The sequence below is a fragment of the Solanum dulcamara genome, chromosome 3 (assembly GCF_947179165.1).
Source record: "Solanum dulcamara chromosome 3, daSolDulc1.2, whole genome shotgun sequence".
Taxonomy (NCBI): Eukaryota; Viridiplantae; Streptophyta; class Magnoliopsida; order Solanales; family Solanaceae; genus Solanum; species Solanum dulcamara.
Genome location: NC_077239.1, coordinates 1,503,851 through 1,522,940, shown reverse-complemented (window position 1 = coordinate 1,522,940; position 19,090 = coordinate 1,503,851). Strand labels below are relative to the sequence as shown.

At 35.8% G+C, this 19,090-nt stretch overlaps 1 protein-coding gene across 1 annotated transcript; it reads right to left on the bottom strand.

Moving 5' to 3' along the window:
• Positions 1–283: 283 nt before the first annotated feature.
• Positions 284–17,503, bottom strand: LOC129882097 (serine/threonine-protein kinase CTR1). The gene is made up of 17 exons (XM_055956246.1): positions 16,689–17,503; positions 8,944–9,245; positions 8,707–8,851; positions 8,348–8,451; positions 6,833–7,041; positions 6,301–6,418; positions 6,014–6,219; positions 5,746–5,786; positions 5,372–5,440; positions 5,115–5,215; positions 4,946–5,030; positions 4,775–4,873; positions 2,360–2,428; positions 2,128–2,259; positions 1,071–1,165; positions 778–980; positions 284–535 (listed from the first exon to the last, which is right to left on the bottom strand). The coding sequence occupies exons 1-16, from the start codon at positions 17,325–17,327 to the stop codon at positions 866–868; spliced, it is 2,529 nt and encodes an 842-aa protein (XP_055812221.1). The 5' UTR covers positions 17,328–17,503; the 3' UTR covers positions 284–535; positions 778–865.
• Positions 17,504–19,090: the final 1,587 nt, after the last annotated feature.

The following is a 19,090-nucleotide window of genomic DNA, read 5'->3' as shown; positions in this document are numbered from 1 at the left end:
GGTATCAAACAGTAAACGCAAATCAGGAGTTAAAAACAGAAGGTATGAAAGTAAAAGGTAGTTGTTTGTAAATAGTTTTCCTTTTTGGGTACAAGTATTCTTTTCCCTAATTAAAAAGTGTGAGCATGCCTAAATCAAACAGGGGGTGATTCAGGGGTTCACGTTGGTGGAGGAATTGGATCAGAAAAAAGAGGGATTTTAGTTGTAAGATATCTACTGAAACCAGGACACAACATATGAGACAGAAACTACATGAATCTGAAAGCACATACTCGGAAAGACGTGATACAAACTGGGCATTCCTATAAGACAACTTCCCATTATAAATTCTTATACATACAAAATCATTTCTCGATAGAAAATTAAAGAACTGTTATTTGCTGGCATTAACAAAATCATATGGCTAAACAATATTTCCACGAGGAAACGTACAAGTCAATTGCAAATGGTCTTCTGGGAGAAATGGCAGCTTGAATTTGTGAAGAAAAAATGGCTCTAGACGGGCATTCTGAACTAATATGTACAGAACAAAAGCCTGAAAAAAAACACATTGAAGGATGTTACAAGCTCATATACCATCAAAAGAAACAGCAAAGAAAGCTAAGAGGTGAACCCTCTTCACATCTCCCAAGTTGAAGTCAGAACGTCGATACAATTACCAACACTTACAACTTCTAATTGCAGAGTTGCACCGACTAAAGTTGCGATTAATATGTGCGCATACAAGGCAAATGCAAAATTTTAGCAGAATGAAGGGAGACTTCAGGATACACAAACCTGAAGTAAACGAAGACTTGTTCCTCCCAGAAGATGATTAACAAAGAATGCCAAATATGTGCAGAAATCATACATCTATTACAAGCATTCACGCAAGCAACTGCATGTCTGTACGACCTGGTTGAGGAGGTGTTACAGGAGGTTTAATTAGTGGTCTCAGCATATCCATGATTGCAGCAAAGGAGGGACGTTTCCATGGTTCTCTGCAACATTATCAAAAGTAACTTCAAGAGCATATCACAGCAAACCAAAAGCCAATGCGACTGAACTATGGAAGTACATAAGCGACATACTTGGCCCAGCAAGCCTCAATAATGCTTGCCACTTGAGGAGTCAAGTCACGCGGAATTTCAAGTCTTTTCCCCTTAAAGCCGACGGCTGCTACAACCTACAGGTTCAGATGCATTTAACCAAGACAGAATTCGCAAGAATCAATATACACCCACTCTTGACTCATCTCTTAACGATGAACTTACCAATAAAAACAGCAATGCATATGTTCCATATTAAAATATAGCCAAGATGCAATACAAGTGCCAAATAGTGTTGTAAATAATCAGCAGACCCAAGTTCTCTTTCTATAATTAAATCAATGTTTGCAAACAGAGGTATCCTAAAGTTGTTGCCACCTAGATACCAAGACACAAGATTGAGTACCCTTCCTGATTTTTAATAAAAGTGAAATATCAGAAATCAAAAGAGAGAACTTATAGAAATTATCTTCAATACAATGGATATTGTTTTATCCACATTTCTTACTTGACTGTAACTTCAGCAGAGAATTTTTTTTGACAACATGTAGCTATCAAGAAAATGATAAGAGAATACTAATCAAAACCCAGAGCAAAGCATGAAGAAATGAATGACTAGCTCTCTCCCTAAACCAAATGGGGAAGAGAGGTGTTTAAAATGAGGAACAAATGACTCTTCAGACAATTGCTGAAGCAAATTGGATTATTCTCCATCCCCCGGTATGTCATATCAGACATAACAGGAACAAAAATGATCAGTCAACTCCCAACACAAAATTGAATGGCTCCAGACATAGCCCAGTATTTAGTCTTTACACTAAATTAAGTAGTGCAACATAAAGTTCCTGCATTTGCTTTTCCAGTGAACACAGTGCTCGGTATTCCTTGGAAAAGCCCTTTTAGACACAAGGAATAAAATAACTTCTTATGCAATTAATGTCACTAGTAAGAGCCTTCCCACAACAATTCATTGGCACCTTCCAATAGATAGCTTTAGGTCATTTCACCTATACACAGTTATTCCTCTGGATTGCATTCACAAACATCAGCATGTCTACCTTAAAATCCCCCCCAGAACATAAAGATTAGAGATACAAACCTGCGCTGGGTTCAAATTACTCCAAGGTTGTTGCAACGTTGCCAGCTCCCACAAAATAACACCAAAGCTGTATACATCAGATTTCTCATTTGATGGTTCATCACGAAGAACTTCAGGTGCCATCCATTCCGGCTATCACAAGAAGAACCAGATAAAAAAAAAATCATAGATGAAGTAAAGTGACGAAAACGAATAAAAGTTAAATAAATCATATGTTGAATCAAGCACTTACAGTTCCAGCAGCAGACTTTGATGAGAGAAATGTGTTCGCTTTTAAACGAGAAAGACCAAAATCACAGACCTGATGAAGACATCAGACAGGTGAGGGACATGCAACATCTTTGCATAAAGAGATGGCTTTAATAAATATAAGAGTACAAAATATGCAAAAATAAACATCATAACAAAACTCAATTATTTATCACAAACAACTTTGAGTCAAGACTTGTTCCAGAATGCAGTAGAGTCGGATTGGATGCAGAACTTACGTTGTATTGTCAGCATAAAGCATTATAGACACAACTACAAGACAGCCACACTACATTATGTGTGCTGCTAAGCTACAAAAAGCTATGAAAAACAGACCCTCCTAAAAAATTACTGACATTAAGCAATGACATGGATCAAATGCATCCCCATTTTATTTTGTTGCTTGACAACAGAAACACAGTTCTCATCAATCAGATCACAAGAAATTTCCCTACATGCATTATGTAAAGAAATCAGATAATCAAGATCTTAGATTTTGTTCATGATGAGTTCAAGTTGTGACAAGGAACAGCCCAAATAAATGCTTCTAATGTAAGAGGAAAGATATCTAATACAAGTCACTAGTGAACTGAATAAACTGGTTTAATAAGAGATTGTGGAGAAGAGGGAAATGACAAAAATATGGAACATAATGAATAATAAACCCAAAAAACAACACAACAGCTACTACTTTTTTTATAAGGAAAAGGAAAATGCGTAAATACGACACAACTACTACTATTATCCATCAATCCCAAAGTAGTGCGGGTCAGCCGTATGAATCCTCTATATTCATTCTGCTCCATTTGGTAATGTTTCTTTCCAATACAGAACACATCCATTCTGCTCTATTTGGCCATGTTTCATTCCAGTACGCAATAGTTTGCTTGTTGACACAAATTAAGGGTTCTCTAAGAGTAGAAGTTTCCTGTATCTCACACTAATCTCAATATTAAGACTAATATATACAAAAACCCTTCATCCTCAAAGAGTCATAATATCTTGAAATATGCTGAATCCAAAACTTCAACATTTTTTCTGATAGGTGTATCCAGCACATTAACATGGCCCCAGATAATCAAATACCAGCATCCTTGCCACGTGGACATTGAATCACCACGATTCCAGATGGTCAATGTCCATTTGGATGACAAAAGAAACCTCTGACTCGCACATACCTACAAAACCAGAAGTAAAATTGATAGCTCCATGGCTAAGGATGATGCTATAGAAGCCCTAAGAAGACACTCATCAAAGTCTCAAGATAAGGAGTTGCAAGCCAAGATTGTTGGGCATCAATGGGAACTCAAGAAGATGCTAATCATGGACGAAAAGCCCAAGAACGAGTCCAAGAATTGTGGTGAAGAATGGACTAAGTACTACACATATTTTATGGTTCAAGTCCAAGCCCAAATGGAAGAAGATTGGGGCCCACATGGGGCTGAATTTCTGCCCAAAAAAGGAGCTTAAAATCCTCACCCAAAAAAGGAGGAAACTTTTCCTTATTGGAAACTTTTACTTATTTCCTTAGGGAAGAATTTTTGGTATTATTTTTATATGTTTTCCTAGTTTAACGTTTCCTATTAGGTTTTATTTATTATTTCCATAAAAGTAGGTTCTATTCCCATTATATTTGGGATAGTTTTTCCCTATATATAGGGGTAGGGTTTATTATTTTGAGCAGACATTATTATTATTAATTGAGAGTTTCTCTTCTTTACACCTTTGTGTTTGCCTACTTGGGAATTATCATACAACCTTATAAGAACAATTCTTAGGAGGTAGGATTAATTCTTTAACTTGATAGTTTTGGTTCTTATTCGTGAATTAAAGAAGATAATTAGTCTTATACTAATTATTGTCTCTAGTTTCTTCGGAATAGGGGTCTAGATCACTTTTGATCTAAGTTCTTGAATTGGTTCTATTAGTATCATAAATTAGCTTTAATTCGCTAATTTTTGAATACTAAGATCAATTAGGGTTCTTAGCACATCTTTTTGAATTTGGGGATTTTCTTCTCCAATTTCGCAATCTTTCAATTCTTGTCTTTAATCTATTTATTTTCACTTCCGCATTATTTTCTTGTTTATTCAGGCAACCCGATTCTTATAAAAAATGTACAATCTTCATTCTTCAAGATATATGCTGCCTGTTGGAATTTAATCCTCCCCACAACATTACTCTGTCATTAGTTCTCCATTATCTCAGAAATCTGGCATAAGCTTTACCCCTTCAAAACTTGCCTTTGTTCTTCAAAAGGTTATGCATATAAGTATAGAAGTTTTTGACACTAAGACATCCTCTCTGTTTTTTCTCTTTTAGACCACACACGGACAGCACAAATAGAAAAAAAGATGGATTGCAGTTTTACATATGTCGTAGAGGTAATTACTCTCACCTTCACTGTGTATTTTTTGTCCACTAAAAGATTAGGAGATTTTAAATCTCTATGAACGATGGGAGGATTGCGTTTATGTAGATAATTCATACCCTTTGCCTGCACAAGATGATGTGACGAATTAGCCCCAGCTTTAAAATAAAATGAGGCAGAGCAGGGAAGCATTCATACCACATCGTATGCCATAGACAACCGACGCCTTTCATCCAAAACCTCCCTAGCACCAGGTTTATGAAGAAGTCTATATAAGCTTCCTCTGAAATACATTGCAACATGGGTACTGTCAGCTAAACTGAACAATCAAAAGTCTGATTATTTGGAGGGTATACCAGGATAAAACCTTGATAAATATTCTGTAACTATGGACAAGTTTGGTCGCTGAGTAACTGCACCCATAAAAAGCACAATATTTGGATGTCGCAACCGCTTCATAATTGCAACCTAAACATAAAGAAAGAAAAGCCAGATCAGTGGAGTTGGCCTAGGGAAAACAGATAATAAAAGTGGCATTCACCCATCCTCATTTTCATACACCATTTTCTCTATTTCATCCAGTTTGTTTATCAATAGTTGATGAGATAGGGAAATGAGAGTTACCTCCCGCAAAAATTCCTTGAATCGCTCTGGATGAAAATCTTGTTCCATGAGAATCTTCACAGCAACATCCTAAAGTAAGTGCAAACTTACATCAGCATGCAATTACGAAGAAATAAAACCAAACGAGACAGTAATTCAGAAAGATATATCTCAAATTTTGAAACCAAAAAAAAAAAAGCAAAAGAGAGAGTTTAACAGATAATCCAACAACATTTATTCAAGAAGTGGATCAGGCCAAAGACAAAATAGAAATAAACAAACGCCCAAATAGTTTACAAAAATTACACTGAACAAATGTTTCTCCAAAGTGCTCAAAAAGTTAGATTTTACAATGATGAGTATCAAGAACGCAGAACTAAAAGGAGATATCTTACAGAGCCATTCCAATCAGCACGGTGAACGGTACCAAAAGACCCTGAAATACAATAAACAGTGTTAGGTACATGAGAAGAGGATGTTATGATACCCTAGCATCCCAATATCACTAACATGTAATGAGTCAATCATATACAATAAACAGTGTTAGGTACATGAGAAGAGGATGTTATGATACCCTAGCATCCCAATATCACTAACATGTAATGAGTCAATCATAGCACAAGACTTAAAAGGAGGATACAAAAGATAGCAGGCAGGGATTACCTGCCCCAATCCTCTCCTTCAGAACAAGATCTTCCCAGGGAATATCAAAATCTTCTATTTCAAGGGCAAGGTCTCTACTTGTTCTAGCGGGAACAAGTTGACTTCCTCCCTCAAGAAATCTCATATCATTCTCTATGTCTCTAGGGTCTGATAATTGTGTATCTCCATGCAAAATTGGACGGACATAATTCCCAGGAGCCATGTCCCTGTCCATGTTCGTTGAGCTTAAGATATTTTGAGGATTATATACACTAGTAAGCTAACAGTCTTTGTCATGAACCTTTTACCTAATTGGAGGCACAGGTAACCGAGAAATTTCATCACGCTTAACTGGACTAGGGACTGCACTGTTTCTCTCGATGTTATTTCGGTCAGTTTGTCCTGCATCTCCACCAACAGCAGCTCCTGTGACAAACAATATTAATTAAGAATCTTGAAACATAACATGTTTGGGTGTAAAATTCAAGAACAAATCAAGATAATTAGTTTATCAAGATAATAATATTTATTTGTATGGGAAGAGGAAAGACAACTAGATAGACATGCTAAAAGTAACTCGGAAAAGCTCCCATCTTCAGGGCAGGGAGACAACTATAATCAACTTCATTAAGTAAATTATAAATTTAACATGAGGAAATAAGATAGTTCTTCTTGGCTAGGAACCGAGCAATATCAGTCTGAAGCCATTATAAAATTATACGTGAACTGAACATCTCTCATCACATCATCGCAGAGGCCAAGCTTAACATCCGAAAAACAACCAAAACAAGCATCAAAGGTGTATTTGTTCATGAAAGCAGGTAGGATTTAGAGGATAACCTGCTGAAGAATCCTCAAACACAAGATTAAGCGATTGACAATCCGAGAAATACTGTTTGGCAAGTGACCTGAAATCAGTTCTTGGTTCAACTTCTCTGAATCTCGGAAATCGCAATGGTGAAGAAATTGAGATAGAAGATGGGCCGTTGAGCGAAGAATCTGGTTCGCATAAACATCCAGGGCTCCCAATCAAATCAACCAGGTACTCCCTGTATGGTGAAGAGCAAAATGTCAAGACTGTGTCCTCCTTAACAATCAATACAAATAGCATAATATCTAACTGTGTACAGAAAACCAATACTTGCATTCTTTTACAAGGACCACCATTTTTTTCATGCTAATTTCTAGTTAAAAGTAGCACAGAAAAATAGCATCCTGCTGTTCGCTACACAATATGGCTACAATATCTCATTTTAATTGCTTATATGTTTTCCCATTTAATTTCTTCTCCTCCACATTTTATGGCTGAGCAGAAGAAAGGAGGACATCTCTTTGCAATTGAATCACGAACTTTAGAATCTATTATATTACGAGTGTATAAGATATTCCTTTAATAATGGGATCTTTTCTTTCAAATATTAAGATTCCCATCACCACTCCAATATACTCCTCCTTTCATCCAAAAAGAATGGTACCATTACTATTTGGAGTCAAACAACCTTTTCTTTGACTACAATGTTTTATGTAATCCCTTTTTAAAACAATTTTAGCTATTAAAAATATTTCATATATAATACTCTTATGCAGTCCCTAGATATGTAATTTTTCTCTAGAAACCATTCAAAAATCCATATCTGAATTTATATTGAATGCAGTGTGCCACTTACTCGAAGCACCGCCATGCTTATTGGCATTGAGGTTGCAGTAGTTTATATTGTAAAAAAACAAAATAAATATTGTTTTTCCCAGGAAAAAAAAAACTAGGAGGAGCAGCTATCAGGACGAAGGAGAAATCAGTCAGTACCTACATAGGTCATGAACTAGTTACAGTGATTGATCTTCACAGACCTCTGGCAGCATGAATGCAGAAAGACCACACAAAAATATTTGAAACATCATCAGTGTCAATTTTCCAGATCTGAACATATTAAGTTCCATTTCTATGAAAATACTAGCTCTATGCATTTCAAAGAAAACATAAACCAGAAAGATTAAGAAATTTAGAAGTTGACCAATTTATACACTGAATACAAGGTAGGATTTAGACAACACAATCAAAGTCCATATAAATTGCACATGTTATCTGCACAGGAATTTAGAGTAGGGAAGTAAAAATTGATTATCACAAACAAAATACATAAAAATGGTTTTTGAAATAAAAGGAAAGTAGGAACATCAATTTCCATGTATCATTGATTTAAATATTTTAAAACGTGGCTAACAAAATAGTACCTATTTAGCATAAAGGTGTCTGTCAGAGAAAGTAGACTTCTCATTAACCTTTTCCCCAAATATGCAAGTTTGGGGTTGAACTGAAAAAATACCACATAGATCATTTATAATTTGGATTCGTACCTGTCAAGTCCAAATCGAACTAGACACGAGGAAGCATCAGCTCTGTTACAATATTTACATCCTTTGGCAATTCGACATGGTAAATCAATGACGTCGGCTAGCACCTGCAACAATCATGTAAAATTCGTGATAACACATCAACCTTCTACAGTTCCACCAAAACTAAGAAACTCCTGATCGAACATACATTTACTCTGAGGACAGAAAAGACAACCAATTTGCAAAAAACATGCTTTTCTTTTTCTTTATTTTTATTTTTAAAAAGCCATTCATCGGTGCTGATCCGTAAATTCCTGTGTAAGTAAATCTTGAGACTAAAACAGCAACCTTAATATCAGTATATAACATCTAGAACATACTTTAAATAGCAAAGCTCGATGCCTACAAAGGCCGATAGACAGGCTACCAATGGGAAGCACAGTGGATCCTAGACAATCCTTCAGGTCATCACTGCACTCCTTCCACAAAGGAACCAACTCATCTTCTCCGGCAGAAGCTGTGCCCCTTATAAAGCAAATAAAACTTAATTACAAAAAGGAGAAAACACACAAAACGTTATTGATCGGAGTCCCTAATAAGAAGTTTCTGGCACTCACCCCATATGACTGCAGACCAGCTTAGCAAGCTGATCAACTACTTCTTTTGTTGTGATGCAACTAGGAGAGAGATTATGGATCCGATTCTGCAGTTCTTTCAAGCTAGGATCGGTACGCCGATCAATCAAAATCACTTCAACTGATGGTACTACAGAGGGTTCAACGGCTCTCAATGATTCAATAGATGGAACGCGGGAATTTTCTTGTAGATCGGAGCAGACAATCCAGACATATGGATCCATCCCATGGATCAAGTAAAATCCATCAGGCACTTTGTCGAAGTACGACAAGCATCCATTTACCTGGTACAGAACAACGATTCAAAGCAGAAAATGGCTTTCAGCAAAAAAACCTAGGAAGCCTGGAAAGCATGATTGAATCGATCAAAGAAAGAGAGATCATAAGAACTTAAACAAAGAACATTAAAAAAATAGAATCTATAAGCAGCCAGGAAATAATAACATAAATTAATAACCAAAAAATAGAAAACAACAAATGTTTTTGCTTGACTGATAAGAATGACGAGATTCAAAATCATCAATGAAATTATTTATCTAGTTGTTCCTATTTGCACAGAAACACCCGACACACAGAAGAATACGTGATCAACATACTTCTACCATTTTTAGGGACTGGTGCAGGAAGAGAGAGACTATTAATGCTCACATCCTATGTACAAGAAACCTAAAACTCTCTTCTGCAACAACCAGAGCACTATGTACTGTTGAAAACTCTTCTTTCTGGAGAGTTCCTATCTTTAATATGATAGAATCTTTGCTAAGTCTGAAAGCATATTTCCGAGGACGCATTGAAGAAAGTAATCAACAATTTGAAGGAGCAAGTATTTCTGATCCAATGACCACCAGAACTACACGAATGTCACTCAACACAGCAAAGACAACAACAACAACATGCCCGGTGAATCCCACAAGTGGGGTCTGGGGAGGGTATAGTGTACGTAGACCTTACAACTACCCTGTGAGGATAGAGAGGCTGTTTCCGAAAGACCCTCGGCTCATGTGCAACAAATCAAGTAAAAACACAGCAGAGACGACAGGACTATTTAATAGTGTTATGAATCACAACTCAAAAGGAGGAACCTTTTTTTCTCTTAACCTTCACAACTTAAGGACTTCAATGGCCTATCATTCTAACAATGCGTTCTCAGTTAAGTCCTTCTTGCGAAACTTCTGGTTAGGGCAGAGGTTAGTATTCCACATGCCTCGTTCTGGATTCCTAAGGTGCTGAGAAAGGCGTGCTTCTTCGCGTGGTTAGCTACTAGAGGAGTGATTTTGACGGCAGAGAATCTTAGGAAATGAAGGGTTGTATAAATGAGCTGGTTTTCCTTTGTAAGGAGGCGGGTGAGAATGTGGACCATATTCTGTTACATTGCAAATTAACTACGACGTCATGGGAGGACATCTTTACATGGTTTGGTGATTCTAGGATAACGTCAAGATCTGTGAAGGAGTTGTTGTTCAACTGGAAGAGTGGAGCTAGGAAAAGAAGACACAGTGTTTGGAATGTTACTCCTCTTGCTTTGATGTGGGTCCTTTGGAAGGAGAGAAATAGGAGAGCTTTTGAAAGGGTAGAAATGAGCTTTGCTCATTTGAGTAGTCTTGGATCCCTTATTTTCTTTTGGTGCACCCATGTTGTTCCGATTTGTATAGAGGACAGAGTGTCTTTTGGAGAGAACCAAATTTTGTAGGTTTCTCCTTTTTTGGTATACCATTTGTATACGGCCAAGTTGGCCTTGTTATTTTTAAAGAAATCTTTTATCTGATCAAAACATAAATTCATGTTGATCTTGGCTAATTCTCAAGAAAAACAAAGGCCAAGGGAAAAAACATAAGCCCCTAATTCTTGAGATAACTAATATCCACTACTCATAAACTCAAGCAAGATACCGTGTAATCAAATATATAGGATGTCTTCATACGCCCTACTATTATAGTGATTATTTTAGCAGCTTGAGTAATAGATGTATATCATTGGCAAAAAATTACATTAACAAGTGTGAAAAGAAAATTTCTAATGATGAATTGACGAGCTAATTCCTTCATCTTCCTTATTTGCCTCATAGTGCTCATGTTTCTAAGAACAACGGCACATGACACAAAAAAAATAAAGTAAATAATTCAATTAATGTTGGCAAAAGTTCATGTATTAAAGCAGTATACCAGAAAGTAAAGAACGGTCAGCAATAAGTTTACATGAAACAAGAACGCACCTTTCCTCCTCATTTCCTAAGATCAAACACTTCTGAGAAATAGAAAATTGTATCAAAAGGAGCCAAATGAGACAATAGAGTAATTTTTTTCACTGATTGAACTCATCGAGAGCTCCTCTATGAGGCTTCTAATTCAATACCTAGGATACTCTAACTTCCGGAAAAAGAGTCTAGCATTGGCAAATAGATCTTTATTAGGAATATCCACAAGAATCGGCTTAAGAGATACTATTAATGAACCTTTTTTTGTATCAAGCAAGGTTTTCATTGATAATAACATAGATACTATTAATGAACTTAGCAAACAAGGCATATATATTGTATCAGCTACCACTTGCTTGACGATCTTTTATTCCACTCAAAATGACACATTCTTTGCTAACCCAACTGAGGCCTAGCAGTCAATAAAGTTGAAATCCATTTTGTCGACAAGTAGCGACAACTGTCTTGGCCACATTCAGGAGATATTTCTACAGGGGTTTTGGCACATTACCGCAAGGATGTCCAAAAGTTTCTCCGACAAATTTAATACAGAATCAGGGTGAAAAACATGATCACGACTCAAATCCTAGTAGCAGACACAAAAGACAAATGGAAATAACATGTACTCAATGGAATAGTCGAAGTACAGGGAAGTTGGGTCGTACACCAACATTATCAAAAAGTAGACATGTTTGTCTCTACCTTTTTTGCTTAACCATCTAGTATTCAAAATCCACTGGCCTGATCAATGCCAATTGCCTCACATATGGCCCATTTAAAGGGGAGGCACCAGAAGTTTCTCTATTCCAAAACTCAAAGTCAAGATCTCTAATTAAGGGTAGAGGCATGTTCTTCTCAATCATTTCAAGCGACTCTCGTGTCTTTTTGCTTTGATAGAGTAGAGAAGGTCCTCCCTACTTTATCATGTAAGACATGAAGTCATCAATGTCCCAACTTCCACCTCATTATTACATTTGTTTGTGGAAATGACACATGTGAATCCGCTACCAACTACTACTATATGCTACCAATATTTTTGACTAGATTCATGGTCAAATACTAAGCCTATGGTTAGTAGATATTTAACACCCGTATGATGGAAATATTATTAATATTTTCAATAGTTAATGGTTCTTTCTTTGTTTGGGATTTTGTCTTGAATTTTGTTAATGTAGAATTAAAGAAAAAGAATACAACAACATACCCAGTGAAATCCCACTAAATTGGGTCATTGCAACACTTATAGCTTCCTAAATGGGAGGTTACACTACTTATTATAATTCCACTTTCATCCATCTTAAATTTCAAAGGGTAAGAAGGAGCTACAAACTCAACATGCTCATATTTGATATGTGAAAATTCACATTTTTACTCACTTCAATATTTTGTCAAAACTAGACATTCCACTTCCCTTAAAGGTAAGTAAACAAATTGTTGTATTCCACTTCATCCGTCCTAATTTAACCACACAGTAAAAGGTGACTATTAACTCAACATGCTTGCAAATAGTATGTAAGCCACAAGTTCTACTCTCAATTCAGTTCATGCCAAATTAAAACTAGACATTCAAATAGTAAGCTAGTGCTTGGAACACAAGAGCCTTACGTGGAAGTAAGGCTTGGTATGCAAGTCCTCCCCAAGAAAGAAAGTGTCAAGTATCTTGGGTCTTTAATCCAAGAAAATAGGGAGATCGACAGTGATACCACATATCGTATAGATGAAGGATGAACGAAATGGAGGTTCACCTCCGGAGTCATGTGTGACAAAAAGGTATCACTCAAATTTAAAGGTAAGTTATACAGAATAATTGTTAGGCCAACTATGTTGTAGTAGAAAAAGTATTGACCAGTTAAGAACTCCCATGTTCAGAAGATAAGGATTGCAAAAATGAGGATGTTGAGGTGAATGTATGGACATACTAGGAAGGATAAGATTAGGAATGAAGACATCCATGACAAGATAGGAAGCCTCTGTGGTGATCTGTGGTGGACAAGATGAGGAAAGCAAAATTGAGATGATTTGGGCATGTGGGGAAGTCCCAGTAAGGACATGTGAAAGGTTGGTGATGGTGGGCTTAAGAAAGTGTAGGGGTAGGCCGAAAAAGTATTGGAGAGAGGTATATAGGTAAGTTATGGCACATCTTTAGCTCACTGAGGACATGATTTTAAATAGGAGAATTTGGAGGTCGTAGATTAGGGTAGAAGGTTAGTACATATATGAGTGTTGCCTCGCTTTCCTGTGAGTTAGGCTTGGTGGTAGTTTGGCGCCACGTACCTACTTCTCATTTAATACTAGTAGTATTAGCTTTTTGGTGTAGTTCCCTGTCCTATGATTTGTGTTGCGACCAATTGTGTCTTATGTTTTGGTTGTCGCATTACTTTTTTTTTATGACAACGAAAACCCGCAGTCGCTACTCTTTGGGTGTGCACAGGGTAAAATCTCCGCTCCTATGCAATAGCTCGCAAACCACACATGAGAGGTAACCCGCACTAGGCAAGCCTGGTGCGACGAGCTAGACCCAAAAGGCAAACCCCTTACTTTCGTTGGCAAGGGGTTATCGCACTACTTTGTTGTCGTTGTTATTTCTTTTCCTATATATATGCCATATGATGTTTCCTCTAGTACTTGTTATATCTCTTTTCTTCTATATGTTCTTTGATATGCTTTACCTAAGTTAGAAGTCTTTTCAGAAACAACCTCTCTACCTATAGGGGTAAAGTCTGCGTATACTTTAAACCCAGACCCCACCTTGTGGGACCACACTGGGTATGTTGTTGTTGTTGGACATGGGTTCCATTTCTAGTATGATCTCCAATTTTTTCTACTAAACAAAGTACATTGTTTTAAATTGTGATTTGTGACCTTCGGCTTCAAGATCATTTGCATATTTATCTAAGGCACCAAATAGTGAGTCGTCTTGTCGTTTTCTTCTACAATCTTATTTTTTTTGGAATTTACTTCATTTCAACCTGACATTCCCACAGGCATTGTTACTAGGCCAACCTATCAATGTAAAATAATATTTGGAGCATGCACCTTCTAGGTTTAGGAATAAGAGAAGTGATCATAATGGTAATCTTAAAAAGTATGTCATTACACTTGAACTAATCCACAGTACAAACCTAGGCAATCAACACCCGAAAAAGAAATGAATATTTATGTTAGATGCAATACAACGCCAAAAAATCTCAAGCACTGTAATATTTTGTAGATATCTTCTACTCTTCTGATCCCAAAATAAAAACCCTTTCTTTTTCGCTTATCCAAAACTTCATCCACTTCTCCAAAGAGAAACTTTTATCTACACTCTTTAATTCCTCTCCATTTCCACAAATGTGTTTTCATTTTAGTAGTAAGCAAAAGATTTCATTAACACATAATTAAAAACATGTTTTTTGATCAAATAGCAAAAGATTTCCATTAACATCTTGTGAAAATTCAAAATCGTATAATGTAAAATCCTTTTATCTTCTTTGGTGGGTATAGTGTGATCTACTTCATACTAAAATTAAAATTCAAACTCAAAACAAATCAATGTAATTCTACTTCTACACCTCCTTTTACTAAAACACAATTACAATGACTTTTTTAATACTCTTTTAAACTAATTTTATGGAGTGATCAGATATTTTGCATTGATTCCCATATTGCAATATTGTTTTTGGATATAGGGTGTGTTGGTTGGAAAAATGGATTTAGATTCACTTTCATCAATATGCACGACATATGAAGAATGAGTATGGGTCTCATAGTTTGTCTAGAATATTCTAGACAAGAGTTTACAAACTCGCCGTAAGAATGGACTGATAAAGGGAATATTTTCAGTAGTTTGTGTCATACACATTAATTCTTTATACAATGTACCAAAAACAGTAAAAGGGCCTTAATATTTATTAACTTCTACGTGCTTTACTAGCTGATCTATGTATAAACGAAAAATTCATAGGCATCACAGTTTCCAGTAAGGTTAATGAGTCTAGAGTAAACAAATCATGTCAGTACAGATAAACATATCTCCCTTATAAAACTGTGCTTAAGCTGCAGGTGCATCAAGTGCAAAGAGTCAACCATATAAGGTCTAAGGGGTATACAATACGTTTAAAGTGGACGACAATCTTTGTGATCTTTTCAGTGAAGAATTAAATAGTCGGTCAACCAGATTGAATGGAACACATCCCACATTCATGCCGCACTTATATAGTGATAAAGAATACTAAGGGGGTGTTTGGTAAGATTCATTAAGAAAAATAATGCATGCATTAGCTCTATGTATTATTAATATTGTTTGGTACACTTTTTCAACCTATATATAACTAATATACACTCTATTTAATATTGTGCATGCAAACCAAATACATGGAAACCATGGTATTAGCAACGCAAGAGATTTGATGCATGCATTAGCATGGGTAAAGATGCAAACTTCCCTCAAAACCTTTTCCACATTTTCCATTGTATTAATGAAGAGTATTTTTGTAAGAAAATAACCTTTTTTAGAATTATGCAATGAATGTTATTTTTAATACACCAAACCAAACATTGCATAAAAAATAATTTCCGCATAACTAATATCAGCATTACTAATACACCCTAGTCAGCATTTTTCTTATACACTCTACCAAATGACCCTTAAATACAAACTGCAGGTTTAAAAAGAATACATTCCACATTGATGTTGCATTATATAATGAGAAAGAGAACAGACATATACACTTTACACAAAGAAAACTTCCAATTTCTTTGTGGAGAATAAAAGATGGGCATTGGTTGTATATCGGCTACAACACTTTCAGAGTAGCTTAAGATGTTAGAAACCTCTGAGAGACTAAAAGCATTAATGTTGTTCTTGAACTCCACATTACTTGACGCATTAGTCTCAACATATTCTAGTATTCTAGAAATATCTGGATGCAGTACTAATATAGAAGCTACTCATCTTTCTTGGAGTTGTGAAAGGATCTGGTAGTTTAAATATATCACAACTGTTCAAGTGCACTTACATTTGAAGAAGCACATTCATTTGTCGATTCTGTGTTTGGTATGACGGAAAATGCTTTCCAAGTGACATGGTAAAAATGTTTTACCCAATAAATAGTTTCTCAGAAAACAAGAAGATGACTTCCCTTGCTTCTGGGCTGAAATCATTTGCCCACATCTCCATATTAAGTACAATATTGTCAACCTTTAATTCTCAGAAGTATCACCAAAACACTACCATAACACCCTATAGTCCACTTTTTACAATTCATCTATGTCACCTACATTAATACCCAACCAAACACTCCTAGTTGATCCATGGAAAACATTTTCCTCAACATCAAACTGTCACCTATTTCAACGCCTGGAAACATTTAATCTAAACCAATTCTTTGTTTTTCTGTGTACAGTGCTAATTGTTCAACACATTCCTTAAGCATAATAGGCACACATTTCCCTCTGTTGCAACTAAATTCATAATGAGGTTAATGCAAGTGACATACAAACAAAATATAGACAGGGGGGAAATCAACACAAAACAATAACCCAACCATACCCAGAATCGATGGGAAAGGGTCTCCACTGAAGCAGCTGAAGCTGAAGCACGGGATGCGGATTCATCAGGCACAGGATCCAAGAAATTTGGATCATCAGCACAGGTAGCTTCCGAAGAAAGCCGTAAAGCCAAAGCTAACTGCAGCTGGTAACTCTCCTCAGTCTGCTGTGCCCAGCTCTTAGAAGACGAGCCACCGCATAAGTTAGCTTCCAACGGCTTCATCCTCGATTCAGCACCGCCACCGCCAACACCGCCATCATTGAGGTACCCAAACGACGCCTCCGCATTAGACAACGACGGCATATAATACTCTCCGGAGATCGAACTCTCACCAAAACTACTCCCACTTGATTGCCTCTGTAATCCAATCGAACCTGGAAATGCCGCCGCACCGATCCGATTCGGCGCTTGCATCATACTACTACGGTGATCAATCAAATCCCAATCAAATCCTCTATTATCACCTGTTTTGCCTTTACCCTTCTCACCAGAATGAGACTCATAATACGATGCTACTCCTCCACCTCCAACGCCACCGCCACCGCCAGTGAGAGAGTACTTCGACGGCGGAGGAAGGTAATTATCGTCCGGAACTTGACTCAACAAAGTATAATTCGATCGTCTACCAGAAATTTCCATCTGAATAATTTATCAATTCAACAAAACCCTAGCTAGAAATTGTTCATTATACTGTGGGTTCAACTCTCTCTCTCTCTCTCTCTCTCTCTCTAAGACTTTCTCTCACTAAAAGTTTTCTCTCTTCTTCTTCTTCGTCGTACTAGTCGAATGCGAAGAGAGAGAAAAAAAAGATGGGGGATGTTTTGTTTTAGTCGTAATATTCCTGGAATTTTCGGCTTTAAGTTACAAGTTTGACTTAATTATATTAACCTCCCCTTTACTTTATCATATTCCAAATGATCACCTGTGTAATTTCAAGAATTACTCTTAGGACCCATTTGGCCATATTCACTTTTTTCTGGCATAATGTTTTCTACCAACCCAAAGATACTTATTAGCTGAAAAATCATAACTTGGAAGATGAACAACTTGTGATTTTCGATTGATTTTGGCTTAAAAGTATATTGGGTATTTACCAAATACATAGACATGTCCAAAAAAGAATTTATACGTCAGTTTGATTAGTTTGTGAGTTTGAAAAATATCATATTAATCAAATATCGTCACGTAAATTGAAACAAAATAATAGGCTTAAGTGTAATTTAAGAAATAAGTGGATGTATTTTGAGTTATGTAAAAATTAGAAGGATTAGTCTTTGTTGTGAGGAGTTTCATATGGGATTGTTTGTAGGTGAAACGGTGGGTTTTGATTTGTTGTGAAGAATTCAAAGTAGTTTGTTGATAATTTTGGACAGACTTTTATTTGTTCTTTTGCTTTTTTACTTAATTTGGAAAAAAGGATGGCTTTTTGTGTAAGAGTTCAAGTTCATAGGAACTGTTACAAGGGGTGAGAAGAAATTTTGGGCTTCTTGACACGCGATGATAGAAAAAAAAAAAATACATGTGTTGATAAAATTAAAATAATTTTTTAATACTTCAGAAATCATGGACGGATGTGGAGGCTTGTATACCGATTTATAAAATCCACTATTTATATATATAGTATTAAGAATTCCATTAAATATATTTAGTTGTGAATTCAATTGTTATTGTAATATTAATTTGAGGTCGACATATGAATTCACAAACTTCAAATTATGAATTTGTTTATGTTTAAAATGTGTTATGCTATTATTTTTTAAAAAGATTATTCAGTTACCTATCGTTGGGTTCAAACACATGTTATGCATTAATTGTATAATACAAGGATTGTAATGCATGAATGATAATTAAAGGCTTAATCACATCATGTATTTATTAATTCAATTTTTCATGGTTAAGTGATTTAGTGAATTACTAATATACATTAATACATTGTGATTGAGAAATATAGAAGTAAATATGTGAATACATATTATTCATCAATTGATTTCACATAACAAATTAGTGATTTTTGATTAAATTAATTCGAATTCACACTACAACGTTCAATAAAGAATATAACATTGCTTTCATGTCTAGTAGAACTCAAGATTTTTAATTAAAAATGAGTGGATCATATTTATTACAATAGAATTTATTTCAATTGTTTTTAATAATCGGTCATGGAGAGTTGTTATTAGATGGAATAGTTTCGAATGAAAATAAATGACCAAACAGAAGTTGTTTTGTGTAGCAATATGAAATTCCCTTATATAATTAATGGTACTCTTCAAAGCAATTCCCCTAAATTGTTCTGACAGACAAAAAAATTATATAACGAATACAACAATATAATTAGAACATAACTTCAAAGTTTACCATAGTACAATATCTCTAAGTCGCACTAATAATTGCAGCGCCAT

Excerpts from the sequence above, each read along its gene's own strand:
- LOC129882097 (XM_055956246.1), bottom strand. The coding sequence starts at position 17,327 with ATGGAAATTTCTGGTAGACGATCGAATTATACTTTGTTGAGTCAAGTT. Across the intron at positions 8,452-8,706 it reads ATCGAGCTTTGCTATTTAAA|GTGCTAGCCGACGTCATTGA; the intron begins GTATGTTCTAGA and ends TGATTGTTGCAG. Across the intron at positions 1,166-2,127 it reads GTAATTTGAACCCAGCGCAG|GTTGTAGCAGCCGTCGGCTT; the intron begins GTTTGTATCTCT and ends CTGAACCTGTAG.